The sequence below is a fragment of the Rattus rattus genome, chromosome 9 (genome assembly GCF_011064425.1).
Source record: "Rattus rattus isolate New Zealand chromosome 9, Rrattus_CSIRO_v1, whole genome shotgun sequence".
In the NCBI taxonomy this organism is placed as follows: domain Eukaryota; kingdom Metazoa; phylum Chordata; class Mammalia; order Rodentia; family Muridae; genus Rattus; species Rattus rattus.
This window is the reverse complement of record NC_046162.1, coordinates 50,455,639-50,475,912: the sequence shown is the minus strand read 5'-3', so window position 1 is coordinate 50,475,912 and position 20,274 is coordinate 50,455,639. Positions and strand designations below refer to the sequence as shown.

The following is a 20,274-nucleotide window of genomic DNA, read 5'->3' as shown; positions in this document are numbered from 1 at the left end:
TTGGCTTTTGTCTTGGTTTTTGAGGCAAGGTCTTGCACTCCCAGTGCCCCACCTACTTCTGCCTAAATGCTGGGATTACAGTCATTCAGCAGCACCATGTCAGGTTTTTTTCTTGTGTCCACATCTGATTTAGACAATAGAGTAAGGCAGGCATTATAGAATGAACTTGAAAGAATGCTTTCCAAATGTTTAAGGAGCTTTAGCAAAACTGTGCAAGCACTTTAGATACTTGATGCAAGTCATCAGTAGAGTTGTCAGGTCCTGGGCTTTTATACTATGACAGACGTACTGATTCACTCTTCTTACTGGACTGTTAACATTTGCTATTTCTCCTTAATTCAATCTTGGTAAACTGCATGCATCCATGAACTAACTTACTTACTCATTTGTCAAAAATTCTTCATAACCCTCAAGATTCTTTTCAAGTACCACTCTCTCTACTATAAAATAAAATATAGTGTGAGTGGAAGATCTGTGTTACCTAACTTTCTGAATGGTACAAGATGTCTCTGCTATGTATATTCAAAATATTGTGGATGAGAAAGTGTGACCATATTTTCACAATCACCTGTTTTGTGTCAGTTTCTTTCAATAAATAGCTATTGTTCACACTTACTCTATGCCATGCATTATGCTGAAGATACTACTTATCACTCAGAGAAGTTGCCTTCTCCTCATGGTGAGTATATTTACTGACTTTTTATGTTCCATAAGAAGCATTCTGTAGCATTATCTATAAATTCCTTAAATGAAAGCATTAGGTTGGGCTAGGTGATGCACGCCTTTAATCCCAGCACAGTGAGGCAGAAGTAGTTCCAGGCTAACCTATCAACAGAGCGAGATCCAGAACAACCAAGATTAGAGAAGAGAAATCTTGGGGCACGGGGGCTAATTATCAAGACACTCTAGTGTGTTCTGACTATAATCAGCACCTATCAATTTAATGATTCTTTTCGGGAAACATCAGAATGAGGCTTCTGAAGAAAGTTTATTCTACATCAAAGAAGCAATACTTTGAAGAAAAGTGTCAGCTCAACTTGTAAGTTCTAACACTGTCAGAATACAAGTGACTTCATCTCTCTTTTTCAACTTACTAATTTATATTTTATGTACACTGGTGTTTCTAACTGCAGGTACATCTGTGTGAGGGTGTTAGATCCCCTAGAAGAGGAATTACAGATTTGAGCTGCCATGTGGGTGTTGGACCTCTGGAAGAGCAACCAAGTACTCTTAACCATTGAGCCATCTCTCCAGTCCACAACTTCATCTTCAGTCCTTAGACTCATTTATAAAATGAGAAAGTTGACTACTCTCCAAGATTCCTTTTATATATAGTTATGTGACTTTCTACTACTTCCCATAGGTTAAGTATATCTAAAGAACACCATTATCTCGAATTCCACTAAAAGTCTCTAACAACTGGAATCTGCCTGAAAAAGAATGGCAAGTAGATCCTAGTCATGTAATGGAAGCAATAACCAAATACTTAGAAAGAACACAACATTCCCATACATCAAACTGTCCCAGAATGACATGCAAAAGAATGCTTGGGATTTCTTCTGGGTGGTCCTAACAAACAAAACTAAAGCCACTTATGTTACAGCAAACCTCACTTAAAAGAAAAATAAAACACAAATCCAGTTAAAATAAGGAGACAGCAAGCTTTCCTCTCCAAGAGGAACAAAATTTATACTACTAACTAGAACTACCACTATCTTCTTGGACATCTTCTCAGTCCAAGGGTATTGCTTCACTAAGTCAAAATATCTCGGAAGGCAGGCTGTGTAGCATTCATTTTTATATTCCCCAAACATCCCATTACCTGCACAATCGTACTATACAAAAATAAACAATAAAAGTTTATAGATACTCTTATAAAGATTAAAGTCAATTTAATGGCTATACATTAAGAGTCTATCAGGCTGGAGAAATGACTCTGGAGATATGAGCACATGCTGCTCTTGCAAAGGAACTGAACTGTATCCCTTCCTTAGATATTTGACCTCAGCCTCGGAAGCAGAAATTGTTCCAGTTACCTTGAGTTTTGTTGTTGTTGTTGTTTGTTTGTTTGTTTGTTTGTTTTTGGTTTGTTTTGGGGTGTTTTTATTTTGTTTTGTTTTGTTTTCAGAGCTGAGAACTGAACCCAGGGTCTTCACTGAGCTAAATCCCCAACCCCCAAAAATTGTTCATGTCTAGTATTGTTATAGTATTATCTTCTTTAAGGTTTTCCTTTCTCCTAGTAGGTAACCTATAAACTCTTTATATTAAACTTTCCCTTTTAAATTTTATAATAAAGCTGGACGGGGTGACACACCTTTACTCCCAGCACTCAGAAGGCAGAAGCAGGTCAAACAGGTGGATCTCTATGAGTTCAAAGCCAGCCTGGTCTACAGAGTGAGTTCCAGGACAGCCAGGGCTATATTAAGAAACCCTGTTAGGGATGTGAGTGGAAGTAGATCCAGGTGGATTAAAATACTAAACAAAAAAATTACTATAAAAGCATTGGGAATAGGATTTTTTGGGGGGGGGGAGGAGGGGGCTGGTATACAGAAAAAGCCTGGGTTCACTCCATAGCTCTGTGGAAATGAACAAGTGAATTAATACACTTTTTAAAGCTACCAGGTCATCTCCCTACTTCAAACCCTTCAACAGTATCTCTTTCATCTCTATGGATAAAGCTACCCAGGTCAGCCCACTAACACTCCATACCTTCTCATTCACTCCATACCTTGCTCAAAGAAAGAGACTCCCAATCATCATGAGACAGCAACACCAGGACTACCTCCTCTAAATGGCCCAACACCTCAAAAGAGCTGTGTGCCTCTCACAGGTCCTCAGGCAGAACTCTGGGATTCCTTGACTCCTCTATCAGCTGCCAAACATCCAAATGCATCAGCAAACCCACAGGTTATCTATCATCTCAGTCCAGACTCCATCACCTTTCCTAGATTCAGGCCTCTCTTGTCTCCCTAAAACCCTACCCTACTGCCAATCCAGCAATCCCAGGACTTGGGTTTTTGTTGTTTCTTTCTAGAGGCAGTTTCTCACTGTGTAGCCCAGCTTGGCCTCAAACTTTGTAGCAATCTGTCTACTCCAGCCTCCTAGTGCTGGGATCACAAACTCCAGTCATCATGCCCAGCACCTTTTTTTGCTTTGTCCCATCACTCTTTTGCTTAAAACCTTTTCAATGTTTTCCCAAAGTGAAATGGGTTGACTCACTTATTACTTTTTATAGAGCTAGACCCAAAGAGAAAGCCAATCTTAAAAATGCTTCTAGGGGGCTGGAGAGATGGCTCAGCGGTTAAGAGCACTGACTGCTCTTCCGGAGGTCCTGAGTTCAAATCCCAGCAACCACATGGTGGCTCACAACTATCTGTAATGGCATCTGAAGACAGCTACAGTGTACTTATATATGATAAATAAATAAATCTTTTTTAAAAAAAAAAAAATGCTTCTAGGGCCGTGCAAAACCTGCCCTCACCTTATTATCTCTGAGATCTCACATCCCACTACTATCACCCCTCACTCTCCTAACATTCCAATCACAATGGCCTCTTCAAATATGTCAAACACACTCCCTCAAAGCTTTTGCAAACATGGATCCCTTTATAATACTCCTCTTCCTCCAGATATCTTTCCAGTTAATTCTACTGTGTCCTTCAAGTCTCTGCACAGATTTCATCTGCATCAGAATATCACTACTCCGAACATTTCATTTACAACCAACCCCAGGGCAAAAGAGAAGGTTTAGCAGATCATTTGACTCTTGCAGAGGACCCAAGATCAGTTCTGAGCATCCACATCAGGTAGTTCAAATTGTAACTCCAGCTCTTTGGAATCTAACACCTATATACTTTTGTGAGCACCTATATACATGTGAACCTATTCCACCCCATAAACACATATACACCTTAGTAATAAAAATAAATAAAACTAGCCCATTGCTTCTGCTGCCTTTTTGCTGAACATTTATTACTGTGACTTGCGTCTGTCTGGTATGTTTTCCTTTCATTAGGGCAGGACTATTTATTACCTCTCATGTCCACTTATGGATTATAATTATAGAGAATTGTGCCTGGCAAGTAATACACATTTTTAATAGTTAAATAAATGGTTTTACACCCAACTGTGGAATAATCTAATTAATGACTAAATGACTGCCTAGGAAGAGACCAGGTCTGGGGTTTGTCTTATCTCTGTATTTCTTAGAGACTAACAGTGGGGTTGGCATACTCTAGGCACCAAAGTGTTAATTAAGGAATTCCTCAGGCATAGTGGGCATGTCTGTAATCCCAGCATTTAGAAGATGAGGTAGGACTAATGGCAGTTTGAGGTGAACCAAAGCTATATAGTGAATTCAAGACTAACTTAAGCTACCTAGCAAAAGACTGTCAGAGTCAGAGAGGGGGCACACAGAGAGAAAAGAGATAGACAAACAGACAGAAATAAAAATAGCCTCTTTTTAATCTATCAGAAGACAAATTTAAAACAATAACTATCCAGAGCTTTTAAAGGAGAAACCTACCTTCTCACCCTGGCAGGTATGTAAAGTGATACTTTTTTTTTAACTTAATCTAGCAGCAGTTTTAACATTTGAATCACTCAGAATGTGTCCTTTAACCCAGTATTTTTACAGATATAAAAGCAAGATACTGGTGTGCAGGCATGCAACTCCAACTACTAAGGAGGCTGAGGCAGGAGGATCTTAAATTCAAAGCCTGCCTGTGGTAAAATGAGGTCTTGTCTCAAAACTAGACAGACAGCTCAGTAGTAAAGTGCCTGCTTAGCATGCTCAAGGTCCTGGGTTCAAATCCCAATAGAAAAAACTACAAGTACATCATTTTAGCATTGCTTGTAAAATGAAGATAAGCAACCTGCCAGCCCACCATTCAAAACACAGCCAGGCAGGGTGTCTAATGCCTGCAACCCAATATTCCAGAGGATGAAACAGGAGGTCATCATAAACTGGGGTCCAGCTGAACTAGAGTGGGACCCTTTCTCAATAATAAAAATAAAAATAGGGACTGGAGAGATGGCTCAGAGGTTAAGAGCACTGATTGCTCTTCTCTACAGAGTTCAATCCCTACCACTCACAAGGTAACTCATAACCATCTGTAATTCCAATCCCAGGGACTCAATCCCTTCTTCTGGTCTCTGTGGGTACAAGGGACTGACAAAGGTAGGCAAAATATGCATACACATAAATAGCAAAAAAAAATTATTAAAACAATAAAAAACAAGCAAATACCCCATCCATGCCACACACCTGATGGAATAGTAAGAATGAGACAGAGTATATGTAATACGAAAACAGACAGCAATCTGTCTCATCTAGTAAACAAACCTGGCATCAGAAGTTGCGTTTGGTTCCTGACTCTCTAACTTACTGTAACTCCAGGCATGTAACTCCAAACATTTTCTCTGTGCTTCGGTTTCTTCATCTAGGAGCACTACCACTATTACAATAGCAACCCCCCTCACTAACATGAAGATTCCCTGATAACCAAGTAGCTACAATGGTTATGGCATATCACACAGCCATATGACCATTTACACACACATAGTAATGATTCATAACGTTTAAGTGAGACAAGAAAGTTGTAGGTCATGTATGTATTACCTATTTCAGGGATTAAAAGTAACACATCTGTGTAACTATGAGTAAAGAGTAGAACAGAAACCTCAAATCTGAGAAATGGGGAGGATACACTGCTACTTCTTAAAGTATTTTTTCTAATATATTAAAGCATCAATGAAGTGCTAGAGAGAGGATGGTTCAGCTGTTAAAAGCACTGGCTGCTTTTCCAGAGGACCTGCCTGGGTTAAATTCCCAGCCACAACCATTTGTAACTCTAATCCCAGGGGAAGCAGACGCCCTCTTCTGACTTCCAAGAGAACCAGACATGCACATCCTAACACACATACAAGCAAAACATTCTTATACATAAAAATAAAGTAAAAGCATCAATGGGGGTACATGTTTTGAAACTAGCATGTATGATGAAATGTATAAACGAAGTTAAATATATCTATACCATCAAATATTTATCATTTCTTTATGGGAAACATTCAAAATCCTTTTTTCTAACATACAATTTTTTAAATTATTTATTCATGTATATCATGTGTTCTGTCTTCCTATATGTCTGCATGACAGAAGAGAGCATCAGACCTAATTATAGAAGCCACCATGTTGTTGTTGGGAATGGAATTAAGGTCCTCTGGAAGAAGAGCCATTGCTCTTAACTGCTAAGCCATCTCTCCAGACCTACATACAATTTCTTAATGGCAGGATTATAAAAAAACAAAATAAAAGGGCCAGTAACAACACACAGCAAGTAAACATGATTGCTGTCAAGCCTGATGATCTGAATTCACTTCCCAGAAACTACATGGTGAAGTGAGAGAACCAACACCCACAAGTTGCCCTCTAACAGCCACACACATTCTTGTGACATGGATACAAGCACACACAAATAAATATAATTCTTAAAAATTTAATTTTAATGAAGTAAAATCAGGACAAATACTTCTAAAATATAGTTTAGCTTAAATTGAAATCTGAGAAATTTTTACACTTGTCTTTGAATTCTCAATGGAAAATAACTTAATCAACTGGCATCTATCAAAGTGCATCATTAAAAGCAAAACCTTCAAGAATTATGAAATAAAAAAATTAAATAGTTACATCTTGTCTTACCAATTACATACAAATATACTCTTAATAAACCTTAATATTGTCTTAAAATACTCATGAAAAATACAAAAAAAGTATGTCAAAAAGAAAAACAGTGGGCAACTGCTTCCAAAATGATGTGAAAGCAAAGTAGTTATGTTTTACTGTTGGTCTGATGCAAAGGAATTTTCCAATAGTTTTGTTTTTTTAACTCAGCAGGTCTAAGAAATTAAAGTGTGCTTTTAATTAAAGTTATCGATATGAACTCAACTAAAGAGAAAAATTAATTCCGCAAGATGAACTTATAAGCAGACAATGACACAAAATTCAAACATACCAAGTTCTCTCTCCTTTTGTGAACTGATAGATACCTTTGCCCATTTACATTAACTTATACTAGTAAAAATTACAACGTATGGGTTGGGGATTTAGCTCAGTGGTAGAGCGCTTGCCTAGCAAACGCAAGGCCCTGGGTTCGGTCCCCAGCTCCGAAAAAAAAAAAAAAAATTACAACGTATGTAAACTTAATCTCATCCCACCGTCTTATAATTTGAAAAATAGGAAGTAAACCTACACTGAGAGAATATGAGATTCCTCAAAGCTAATGTTTTCCTCTCTTCTGTGAAGTGCTTAGTCACTTCTGCCTATTTGTAGGGAAGACCATTTCATATCTGGAAAGAGGCAGGAAATTAAGAGTCCAGACTCATGTCACCTGAGTTGTCCATGAAAAGCAAAAGAAGGCAGCAGCCAGTTAAGTAGACCAACCAGAAGCCAGAGCTTTCTCTATGCTGCCTCTGTCTGCAGTAACAAGGAGAGTTTGTAAAGTTTTCCTCCCTGACACAAAATACAAAAGGTGAGAGTTAAAAGGAAGTCCAAAAAAATTCGTTTCCTGACAGCCCACCAGAAACACCTCCCTTATCGTATTGGAATAGGAACAGCAAGCAAGTTAAAATCAAGGCTGGACATTACCCCTTAGGCAACTAACAAAACCCAAAACTAGAGGCTAACAGTCTACAGAGAACACTTCCCAGAGAGTAGCAAGAGTCTCAAAATCTGATAACATTGTTTCCAATTCCCCTACGGCAAGAACAAACAGGTTTTCACAAAAGGTTATTTCAGAGACTACTCTTGGAAAAGGCCAAGTACCTCTGGTGCCAACCACCATATCCCAACATTCCACTTACAGGTAAAGATGCTAAGCACAAAAGCCAACTACAGACATATACCTGAAAGAACTTTCTCAACTAGATACAGTAAGATCTTGCCAAGGACCGAGTACATTCTTTCCAAACATAACTCCAGGTTGACGACAACAACAACAAAAACAACAACAACAACAACTGAAACAATGTGATCGCAGAACTCAGTCCTTTGAAAGGTCATGAAGGCTCTAATAATAATAATCATCATCATGGCTTATTTAGGACGAGACCTTTTTTTCCCTTCCAATACGAGCACTATTAAGACAATCTGCCCTGCACCTGTTAAGTCTTGGCTACTCAGGAAGCTGAGGCAGGAGGATAGCTCAGGAGTTTCAGGTCAACAAGGTCCACAAAGTGAGACCCCCATCGCCTGAAAGGAAGAGACGAAAGGAAGATTGACTCCTCAATTTCGGCCCTCTCGAGCACCTTTTCATTCCTAACACTCCCAAAATAATACTAAACTATCCTTTTACATTTGAACGTTGCCATCTTTATCGCACGGCCCAAGACTTGTCCATCTTTCTCGATAAAGAGACATGAATCAAAAGCACTCTTCGCGCGTCAGAAACTGAGGCCCTAAGAGACTAAGAAAGGAGCCTGGACATACCATGAAGCAACTCTACCACTCAAAGAATGCTAAATCCTTAGGATCCCAGTTACTTTTACAAGTCCAGTGCAAAGAGCGCTGGAGCGTGGCCTGAGGAGGCGGGGGCGGAGGTGGGGCGAGAGGGCACACCGCCACTACCGAGGCGAGAGCTCGCCTTTTCTTTAAGGAATATAGCACATGCTCTCGATTTCCATCCTCCCCACAGGAGGAACCCACGTGCTAATCCTACCGCACCTTCCTCTCCGCGCTCCACCGCCGCCGCCGGCTCCCCGCAGCCTCCCCACGCCCTTCCCCGCGGCCGCCCGCGCGTGCCTCCCGCCCCCTCCCCAGCCCGGCTGCCCCAGCAAGCGACGCCCGCGCGCCCCCGCCTCCAGCCCGTGGGTCACCCCCGGACCCGAGCGCGGGCCCTTCCTGCCCCAAGGGCCCCCACGACGCAGCGCCGGGCAGGCCGCGCCCGCCATGGTGGGCGCCTTACCGTCAGGCTGGGGAGCCGGGCCCGGCTGCGCCATGGCCAGTGGGCGGCCTCGGGGAACGGGGATGGGCGGGGAAGCAGCGTCCCGGGCTGCGGCGGACTCAGCTGGCGGAGAACGCGTCGACCGAGCCGCGGCCGCCGCCGCCCAGGGAGGAACCGCTAAGGCTGGAGCCGCCGGCGCCGCCACAGCCTCGGGCAGAGACGGACCGGAGCGCCGACCTCCGCCTCCTCATCCTGACAGCGGGAAATAAGCAGTGCGCAGGCGCGGGGGGATGGGCTGGCACGTGACGTTGGCCTAAGGGGAGGGGCGGGGCCTCAGGAGGGAGGGAGACGGGGAGGAGGGGTCCAGGCCTGGGAGCTAGAGAGAGGCTGATGAGAGCTAAGGGTGTTGGAGGCTGGTGGCTGCAAAGGCAAAAAGACTCTACAAGCTCGTAGCTCCCATGACCTAGGCAAAAAATAAAGACGAGCGAGGAGACCCTGTGGTGCACCCGAACCCAGCCACTACTTTGCCTAGTTGTGTGACCTTGAGAAAGTCCCTTAACCTCATAACCTTGATGAATACGGTGGCTAAGAAAAGTTTAAATGAGGCAATAACGTAGGAAGAATTGTTATGGCCAGAACTTGGTCTGAACCCCAGATCTTCTGCTGTGCAAGCCAGTGTACTTTTTCCGTTAAGCCACTATGTCTGTCTTTAACGTGCCCAGCCTAGAGAAGCTGTTGGAGATACAGCCAGACACAGTGCTTGCACTCTTGACAGGAGAAACTACATACAGAAAGCACAACCTTTCTGCCTGGGCAAGAGAGCCATACGGGGGCTCCAGACTTTAAAGATCCCTTTCCAGCCCCATTCAGTCCTTGCTGTCTCTCTAGGACAAGGAGTCTACACAGTCTGGCACTTCGGAACCAAGTCTACTTTCCTTCCCGTGAGCCCAGAATTCCCTCCCTGGGTAACTGAAGCTGTGATCTCTACTTTTTCTATAAGACAGGGTGTAGACATTTCCCAGCGTGCCAAAGGGCAGCTGCTTTTGGAGGAGGCAGCATAGCACTTACACACTTGAGCTGCTGTGTGTGCTCACGGATCTTTCGTGGTGCAAGACAGGTGAGGAAAGAAGGATGGCAACAGGCTAGGAACGGGGCCAGGGCTTACGCTCCTCTCATGAGCTTATTCGAGTGCACGTACCCCCAAAGGCCAGGAATCTATGCTAGTCTTTTTTCCCTTCTGCAGTCCTGAGGATTTAACCTTAAGCACAGTAGGCAAGCACTCCACCGCTCAGCAGTAGCGGTAACTCTTGTTCTATTTTTTTTATTTTGAAACACCCTCTCCCTAAATTGCCCAGGTTGGTCTTGCTTCTGCAATCCCGCTTCATCCTCCTGAGAAGCTGGAATTTCAGGATAGGTCCTACTATTATTTATTTATTTATTTTGATTCTAAAAATTCTGAATTCAAGTCTGCTCCGAAGTCACTGCAAAGGTCTACTTTCAAACCATAATGGTACACATTAGTCAAAGTAGAAGACTAGACTCTAGCAAGGTTCCCAGTTCTTTGAAATGATTTATAGTTTTAAATAGGTAGTCATCTATTTGTACTTTTGCCTGAGGTCCCGCTAACATTAAGGGGGATTATATTTAGATTTTTAAGCAATTAACATCTCCTGGTATGACTTTGACAGAGCAAATGAAGCCTGTCTCCACCCACCCCTGATATCTGACCTTCCTGGATGAGCAAATCCTTGCACACCGGGGAGACCTTTGGCCCCAGTCAGGCAACTCAGTAATCGTCTGTCCTGTTGCAGTGACTAATAGGAGGCAGGAACCATAAAGATAGCAGATGTTGTTGTCCTCCACAGATGGGACTCCTTCCACTGACTGAGTGGCATATTTATTGCCACTGGTAATCAGGGTTGCAGCCTGGTCCTCAAGACTAAGGTCACTCAGCAATGATCAGACATCTGCTAGGGACCGTCAGAGCCCCCTATGTCAAAAGTTGAAAAGGTAATTTTGAAATAAGCAAGAAGGACCAAGAGTTATATACATTTTCATATTCATTTCATTTTTTTTAAAGACAGGTTCTCATGTAGCCCAAGCTAGCCTTGAATTCCTGACCCTCCTACCTCCCAAATGCTAGAATTACAAATCCAGGGCTTTGTTCCTTGTAGGCAAACACTCTACGAACTGATCTATACCCCAGTCCCGTTTCCTATTTTCTATTAAACCCTAAGACCCAACAACCAGATGCCATTCCTAGATACATGCTGGAGAAAACTAACATATGCTCAAAGCCTACATTAGCAACAGAAGTTAATTCGTTTTTTTTTTGTTTTGTTTTGTTTTGTTTTGTTTTTTTTCTGGAGCTGAGGACCAAACCCAGGGTCTTGTGCTTGCTAGGCAAGCGCTCTACCACTGAGCTAAATCCCCAACCCCCAGAAGTTAATTCTTTTTTTTTAAAGATTTATTCATTTATTATATATAAGTACACTGTAACTGTCTTCAGATACACCAGAAGAGGTCATCGGATCTCTTTACAGATGGTTGTGAGCCACCATGTGGTTGCTGGGAATTGAACTCAGGACCTCTGGAAGAGCAGTCGGTGCTCTTAATCGCTGAGCCATCTCTCCAGCCCCCAGAAGTTAATTCTTATTCTGAAGGAAATTAAGAAATAAAACATGAAATAATCAATCGTCAATTACATTGCATGTGAAATATGACATACACAAGAATATTTACAGTGTTATACTTCATTATACATCAAATAAATAAATGGACCAAATATTCATCAACAGAGATGCCTTTGTTTTGTCTTGTTTTGTTTTGGTTTTGAGACAGCAACACTGTAGCCCAGGCTGGCCCTAAACTCCCAGCCTCCTGAGTACGGTGATTACAGGTATACCCGACTACATCTGACTTTTAAGTTTGTGTGGTGTGTGATATATTTTTGTACATTTGTTCACATGTTCTCAGGTATATCTGTGTTCGTGTGAAGGTCAGAAGTCTATCTTGGGTACCTTTCTCAGTTTTTCTCCACCTAATTTTTAACAGAGTATCTTTTATTGTATGACAATTTCATACATGTAAACAATGTATCTTGATCTTATACAACCCTCCTCCCCCTTCCCACTCAGCCCAGGCAGGCCTTTATGTCTCCCTCCCTGCTTTATATGACTTCTCTCCTTTCTTTCTTTCCTTTCTAGTTTATTTTATGTGTGTAAATGTGCACCAAGTGAGTACCTGGGAGTTAAAAGTCGGCTGTGAGCTATCGTATGGGTGCTGGGAATTGAATCCAACTCCCCTGAAGAACAACAAGTATTCTTAACCATTAAGCCATATCTCCAACCCCTGTGTTGACTTCTCTTGGTGGCTTGATCATGTGCAGGTGAGTTCGTGAGTGCAGTGGCCATGGTCCTGAAGACAGCATTTCACAGCACTTCTGCTCATTCTCTGGCTCTTACGCATTATCTGCCCCCTCTTCCTAGATGTCCGGTTAGCCTTGTAGGGTCGGAGGATGACGGTATGAGACGGATGTCCCATTAAGCATTCAATAATTACGTATTCTTAGCTCTTCAGCCAGCTATGAGTCGCTGCATTAATTCTTGCCCACTGCAAAGAGCTTCTCTGGTCAAAGTTGGCTGTATCAATAATCTCTCTATATAAACGTAAGTATTGAGGAGGCAGTTTGACCACAGGTCCACTTAGCAAGACAACAGGATGACTTTTGACATCCTTAGCTGTGGGCTTTCAACCCATAATACCAGGCATGAACTGTCTCCTGTGGAGCAAGCCTCAAATGCAATCCTAGCCAAGAGGAAGGGAGTTTTCAAGTCAGTTCCAGATTGATTTCTGTAAACAAAGTCCAACCTTATTTTTTTTGAGACAAGGTCTCTCACTGAATCTGAAGTTCCTTAACGTGAGTGAAGTTCCTTAACTAGCTATCCAGCAAACTCCAGGGAGATGCCTATCCCCACCTCTCCAGACCTGGGATTAGAACTATACATTTTACATGGGTTCTGCAGGTCTGAACTTGGTTCCTCATACTTATATGGCAAGAACTTTAATGACTGAACCATCTTCCTGGTGAAGTGTGTGTGTGTGTGTGTGTGTGTGTGTGTGTGTGTGTGTGTGTGTGTGTGTGTGTACATCTATGTGTACAGGTTTGTTTGCCATGTTTGTGTGAAGGCCAGAGGACATCAGATATCCTCCTCTATCACATTCTGCCTTATTCTCTCACTGAACCTGGAGTTCCCTACTGTTGACCTGCACCAGCAGCCATCAAGCTCAGTGATCCTCCTGTCTCCCACAATTCCTCAGCACTGGAGTTCTAGGTATGCATGGCCATGCCAGCTTCTACACAGCTGTGGAGATCTGGGCTCAGGCCCTCGTGTTTCTAAAGCAAGTGCTCTTACCTCTGAACCCCAATTATTTTAATTAAGTAAGCATATAGTCATGTAATCAATGCAAATTATTTCGCTAACAACAGAGCCCCACCACATAGCATGAGAAGGCCTGGAATTCACTATGTAACACAGGCCTTCCTCAAATGCTCCAAATCAACCTTCCAAGATCATAGGCGTGCGCCTGCCACAGCACCTAGTCCTCACAAACATAATTTTAAGAGAAAAATGTACTGAAATCCTCTAATTCAATTTATGTAAAGTTACAAAACAGGAAAAAGGGAAGTTTGTGAATAAACAGTAAAAGACAGGAAGAGAGTCAGTACAGAAGAATAATGGCAATCACAAAAATGATTAGGAACTGAGGGGGCAGTGGCATGCCATTTGGAAAGGCTCCTCCTAAAAGCCTACCCTTCGAGGGTGCTGGCAATGTGGTAGTTAACATCCTATCCTCTGCATAACGATCCTCTATAACCATGGATTCTTCTAAAAGTCAACCAACTTCTTATCAAAAGTATTTGAAGGGAAGCTCATCTGTTTTGAATGTTTAACAGACTTTCTCTCATGTCATTATTTTCTAAACAATATGATATAACAACTACTTTATAGCCTTGATATTGCACTAGGGACTGTAAGTAGTTTACAGATGACTTAGAACTGTGATTCTCAACCTTCCAACTGTGGAGACCCTTTAATACACTTCCTCAAGTTGTGGTGACTCCCCAGTCATAAAATTCCTTTGTGGCCATATCATAATTATAAATTTGCTAATTATGAATCATAATGTAAATATCTGATATGCAAGATACCTGATATGTGACCCCTGTGAAAGGGCCATTCGACCCTCAAAGGGACTGTGACCTACATGTTGAGAGCCACTGACTTAGAGTATATTCAAAAACTGGGTGTGGTGGCTCCCACTTCAACTCCAGCACTGGGAAGCCTGAAGCAGTAGATTTGCCAGGAGTCTAAGGCCATCCGGGGTAGAAAGTGAGTTCCAGGCTGACCTGAGAAATATTGTGAACTGATTTATTTTACCCCTAATTGTTACAGAAGCATCGCATGGGAGATACACAAACACCGTGTGTGTTTTTCTTCATTCTGACAAATACCTGAGAGAAACGATTAAAAGAAGGAAATGTTTCTTTTGTCTCATGGTTTCCAAGACCATGTCCCTCAGTCCATGGTTGGTTGGCTCTTTTCTGGACTTTTGTTGAGGCAGAGCGTCGGGGTAGACAGGCACAGCAAAGTAGAACTGCTCACCACATAACTGACAATCAAAAAGAAAAAGAACTAGGAAATGGTGAGGGACAAGGTAGATCTTTTCCAGGGCATGACCCCATGATCTACCTCCTCCCAGTTTTCCACCTCCTCCCAATAGGGCCATCATATTATGAATCTATCAATCAAAATCCATCCAGTAGGTCGGAGTCCTCAAGAGTCAACCATGTCCCAAAAGCCTGTGATTTGGCAACCATGCCTTTAACACGTAACGTCCAAGGGACATTCAAACAATACCGCTATGGATTTGAACATAATGATCTTGAGCATCCTCAGCTCAAGATGGGGGATACTCTGGAGCCAATGCCAGGGATATGAAAGATTGACTTTAAATCTGACACAAGGGGCTGGAGAGATGGCTCAGCGATTAAGAGCACCGACTGCTCTTCCAAAGGTCCTGAGTTCAATTCCCATCAACCAAATGGTGGCTCACAACCATCTGTAATGAGATCTACTATCCTCTTCTGGTGTGTCTGAAGACAGCTACAATGTACTCATATAAATTAAAATTAATAATTTTTTTTTTAAATCTGACATGTTTTGATGTAACTCAGGTAAGAAAGGCAGTGTGGGAAATGCCCCCCATAGGCTTAGCTGTTTGAATGCTTGGGCCTAAGTTGAGGGAGCAATTTGGGGGAGGCGATAGAGAACATTTGGGAAGTATAACCTTGCTGGGGGCTTCTAGCCTCACAGCACTCCCAGTTTGCTCTCTCTGCTCTCTGTGTGTGATTAGAGATGAGACATCTCAGTTTCGACCTCCAGTCATCTACTGCCATGCCTCCCCCACATTGTGAAGCCCACCTCTGGGACCGTAAGCCAAAGTAAACACTCTTCCATAAATCTCTTCTGGTCACAGTGTTTTAGCACAGAAATGAAAAGAAATTGATACAGACAGGGATCTTTGCCAGTTACAAGCTGAAAATGAGGTCATTTGAACTGGTCTAGTAGCACGGTGCCTATAATCCCAGGAACTCTAGAACTGAGGCAAAGGGATTTTACAGATATTCTGGAAGCTGGTTTGGCAGTTTCTCAAAATGTTAGGCATGGAGTTGTCAAATGATTCAACATCTGTAATACGTATTTTTTCTAATAAGCCCTGTATTTTTTCTAATATACCAGCTTCTAGCCGGGAATATACCAAGTGAAATGAAAATATACGCCAGGGTTAAGAGAGATGACTCCACAGTTAAAAGCACTTGTTGCTCTTACGAAGGACCCAGGTTCAGGTCCCAGTACCCAGGCAGTGACTTACCCTTATTCCATCAATGCCAGAGGCTATAACCCTCTCTTCTAGACTCCATGACCACTGCATACATGCGCCATTCATAAGTGCAGGCAAGACACTCCTATACATAAAATACAAATACGTTTTATAAAGGAAAGCATATTGCTTATAAAAGCTCATATGCCAACCTTCACAGCCGTGCACAAAAATGCCCCTAACGCTACTCAACCAATGCTGTCTATCAGCCTTTCATTCCACAGGACAAAATGTGTGAGAAATGTCTTAAAGGAGAAGAGATTTACTTTGGCTTACAGTTTAAGAACATCCAACCCACGATGGGCTTTTTCCACTGAGGACTGATTCCAGGTCCTGCTCTACCACTGAGTTACACTTCCAGCACTGCACTGCAGAACCAAAGTTTTTAATTTGATAAAGTCCAATATATCGTCTTAGTTACATTTCTATGGCTGAGATAAAACCCCATGATCAGGTGTTGGGGGCTGGGGGGAGCACGGCACATGCAGGCAGATCTCTGTGAGTTCGAGGCTGGCCTGGACTACAGAGCTAGTTCAGGACAGAGAGAGAGAGAGAGAGAGAGAGAGAGAGAGAGAGAGAGAGAGAGAGAGAGAGAGAGAGAGACTGCTGACTGATTCAAGCTTGTACCTATCTCTTCTTCTATGAGTTCAATAGTTCCTTTAGTCTTTGACCCCATTTTCAGTGACTTTTTTCCTTGATGTGAGTTAAAAGTCCAATTTTATTCTGCAACACAAGCATATTGATTTTTGTAACACCATTTGTTAAAGAGACAGTGCCTTTCCCTAATGAAATGTATTGATATCCATGATAAAAATCAATTGTTGGCCAGTCAGTGATAGCTCATGTCTTTAATCCCAGCACTTGGAAAATAGAGGCAGGTGGATCCCTGTGAGTTCCTGGCCAGCCTGGTCTACAGCTCCAGGACAGCCAAGGAAGGAGGCTACTGAGAAATGCCCTCTCAAAGGGGAAAAAAATGCTGGACATGGTGGCTCACACCTTTAAACCCTGGGCTGGGGAGGCAGAGGCAAGTGGATCTCTGTGAACTTGACAGCCTAGTCTATAGAGTGAGTTCTGGGACTGGCTTACGGTTTCAGAGGTTCAGTCCATTATCATCATGGTGGGAAGCATGGCACATCCAGGCAGACATGGTGCTGGAGGAGCCAAGAGTTTTACATCTGATCCAAAGGCAGGAGGATCCGCCACGGGAATCCAGCAGGAAGGTTTCTTTGGCACTGGCAGAGCTCGAGCACTAGGAGCCTAGCTACACAGTGACACATTTCTTCTAACAAGACCACACCTGTTCCAACAAGGCCACAGCTCCTCATAGTGCCACTTCCCGTGGGCCAAGAATATTCAAACCACCACAGAAACCCATCTTAAAAAAACAAAACAAAACAAAAAATCAATTGACCATAATGCACAGGTCTATTCTGTTGATTTTTATAATGAAGCCTAGCTTGTTCTACACTGTTCTGACTACAATAACTCTGTAGTGAACCCATCAGTCTGTATATGTGTGTGCGGGTGGTTCATGTGGTTCATGTGGTAAAGCCAGACATCCTCAAGAGTCATCGCTCAGGAGCCATCCACCTTCATTGTACCTCTCATGAGCCTGAATCTCACCAAGGAGGTTAGACAGGCTGGCCAGCAACCTCCCATTCTCCTTGTCCGCCTCGGCACTGCTGGGATTACAATGTTGCTTTTTTGCATAAATTCTAGAAGTTGAAACTTGGGGCCCTGTGCTGGCAGTGCAAGCAGGCGAGTGCCTTACCAACTGACCTATCTCTCACCCTGCTTTGCAGGAATTTTGTTTTTGTTTCCTTTTGTTTTTAAGACAAGGCCTCACTATGCCCCCTGACTAGCTTGAAAATCACAGAGATCTGCCTGCCTCTGCCTCCAGAAGGCCTGAATTGAAGGTGTATGCAACCGTGCCTGTCCCCTAACTTCCTGTTAATCTTTTTGTAAGGCATCATTCTCATGCTTCCGCCTTAGAAGGGGCTTCTCGGGTCGGGTTTTAGACATTTTTTAAAAATATCAAATTCTTCTTAAATTTTTTTATGTAAATGTTTGCCTGCATGTATATAGGTGTACCACATGTGTGACAGGTGCCCACGGAGGCCAGAAGACAGCATTGAATCTCTTGGCATACCTCATCGCTTTGGGAACAATCCTGGAGGTAAAGACCAAACAATAAAGAAATGTAGCAACCGAGGAATGGTCCTGAGAAACATTTCCAAACATCTCAGGCATTGGTCTGCTTTTATTCAAAGGCCAAAAAAATATCTAATAGCTAAATTCAGATCCCCTTCTGATAAGTGATTTCTCTGCCAGTTAAATGAGCCAATTTAAACCAGATTAGATTATACTAAATTCAGGTTTATTGGGAAGCTGCGCTGGGGCAGGTGAGCTCACTGGCTCCAAGGACCAAGGCCTGTGAAATCACCATCGGGAAGAGAGGAGGGGAAGACAGAAAGGGAACTAGCAGAGAGAGGACACAGAGGGTGAGGTGGGGAAGACCTAAAGAGTCCCTCCGGAAGGGCAACCGGTGAACTGGAAGCAGAGGGTTGGAGGCAGGGCATGCTAGATAGGGACTAAGGGATGCTGGGAGAACCTGGGGGCCAGGTCCGCTTTGATACACAAAACATGCACCTCAGTTCCTTGTTCCCGGATCCAAAACCAAACACCTTCTGATAGAATATTCTGGAAGGCCACAGCCACAGAGTATTCATATTGACCACTTTATGGTATGGGTTTTACTAAATTAAAACAGAGCTGCAAAGAGTTCTGCAAGCCAAGAAGTCAGACCGTTCATTTCACTTCCTAGTCCTCGGTCATACTCAAGTCATTAAAATATGTGTCACCTATTAGAATGGTTTGTTTGGTTTTGTGTTTTTAAGACAGGGTCTCTCTGTGTAGCCCTGGCTACCCTGGAATTCACTATATAGATCAGGCTGGCCTAAAACTCACAGAAATCCACTTGCATTTTCCCCCAGGACTGGGATTAAAATGCATGCCAGCACACCCAACTTTGATAATGTTTGTTTGTTTTTCAAGACAGGGCTTCTCTGTGTAGCCCTGGCTGTCCTGGAACTCCCTCTGCAGACCAAGGTGGCCTTGAACTCAGAAGTCTGTGTGCTTTTTTTTTTTTTTTCCAAGACAGGGTTTTCTGCGTAGCTTGGGCTGTCCCACCACCGCTTGATAATGATGTTTAAATATATTAATGTTGGAAGGACTTACTGTTCTTACAGGGGGCCCAGTTTCAGTTCCCTGCACCTACTTAGTGTAGGTGTCTGCTCACAAGTATCTGTGACTCCAATTCCTAGGGATCCAATGCAGGCTCTGGCATGCTGTGGTACAGGTACATACACTCAAACATGTGTACATACATACAAATACATAGGTATCTTTTTTAGATTTACTTTTTTTTAATTTTATGTGAGTACACTGTTGTTATCTTCAGACACACCAGAAGAGGGCATCAGGTCCCATTACAGATGGTTGTGAGCCACCATATAGTTGCTGGGAATTGAACTCAGGACCTCTGGAAGAGCAGTCAGTGCTCTTAACCACTGAGCCGCCTCTCCAGCCCCACATAGGTATTTTTAAAAATATATGTTTTTACTAATTCCTTGAGAATATTATATATACATACAATATAGTTTGAGCAGAGCTACTATCCACTCTTTTCCCTAACTCTTCCAAGATCCACCCCCACTTCCTTATCCCCTCCCCACTTTGTGTACTCTCTCCTTTTTCTGTATGTATGTATGTATGCATGTATGCATGTATGTATGCATGTATGTATGCATGTATGTCACCAAATTCATTTTCACTGCCATAGCCTATGGGTGTGGAACCATCCACTAGAGGGTGGTAGATCTACCGGGGATCACACCCTTAAAGAAAGCTGACCCTCCCATCTAAACCATCAACTAACAGTAGCAGCTCTTCAGCTACAAGTGTGGCCTCGTGAGTTCCTCCTGTCTCCACACTGCAATGTTGACTGGTTCCATCTTGTGAAGGCCTCCACAACTGAGTTCACAGGTGCAATGGTCCTGAGGACACTGTTCAATTCCAGTCTCCCTGACTTCTGGCTGTTGGTTTTTCCACCGGATATTTCACAGTGGTCCCCGAGCCTTGGGGAAATATGTGACATAGATTAGATGTCCCATGTGTGGCTGAGCACTCCACAGACACTTTGACCAGTCGTGAGTATCTTCCTTAATGGTCATATTTGGATATATTTGTTTCCTTTTCTTTGTGCCTTTAATCCCAGCACCTGGGAGGCAGAGGCAGGTGAATCTCTGAGTTCGAAGCCAGCCTGGTCTACAGAATGACTCTCAGGACAACCAGGGCTATACAGAGAAACCTGTCTTGAAAAAAAAGTTTT

At 42.9% G+C, this 20,274-nt stretch overlaps 1 protein-coding gene across 3 annotated transcripts in view; it reads right to left on the bottom strand.

The window, feature by feature from the left end:
* Rabep1 (rabaptin, RAB GTPase binding effector protein 1) overlaps window positions 1–9,195 on the bottom strand; it is a 102,989-nt gene extending 93,794 nt beyond the window's left edge. For 2 of the 3 annotated variants that reach the window (XM_032912500.1, XM_032912502.1), the window contains exon 1: window positions 8,961–9,195. In XM_032912500.1, the coding sequence (XP_032768391.1) occupies window positions 8,961–8,994 (34 nt within the window). In that variant the 5' untranslated portion in view covers window positions 8,995–9,195. The remainder of the gene's footprint in view (window positions 1–8,960) is intronic. The other variant, XM_032912499.1, reaches the window with a different exon arrangement.
* Window positions 9,196–20,274: the final 11,079 nt, after the last annotated feature.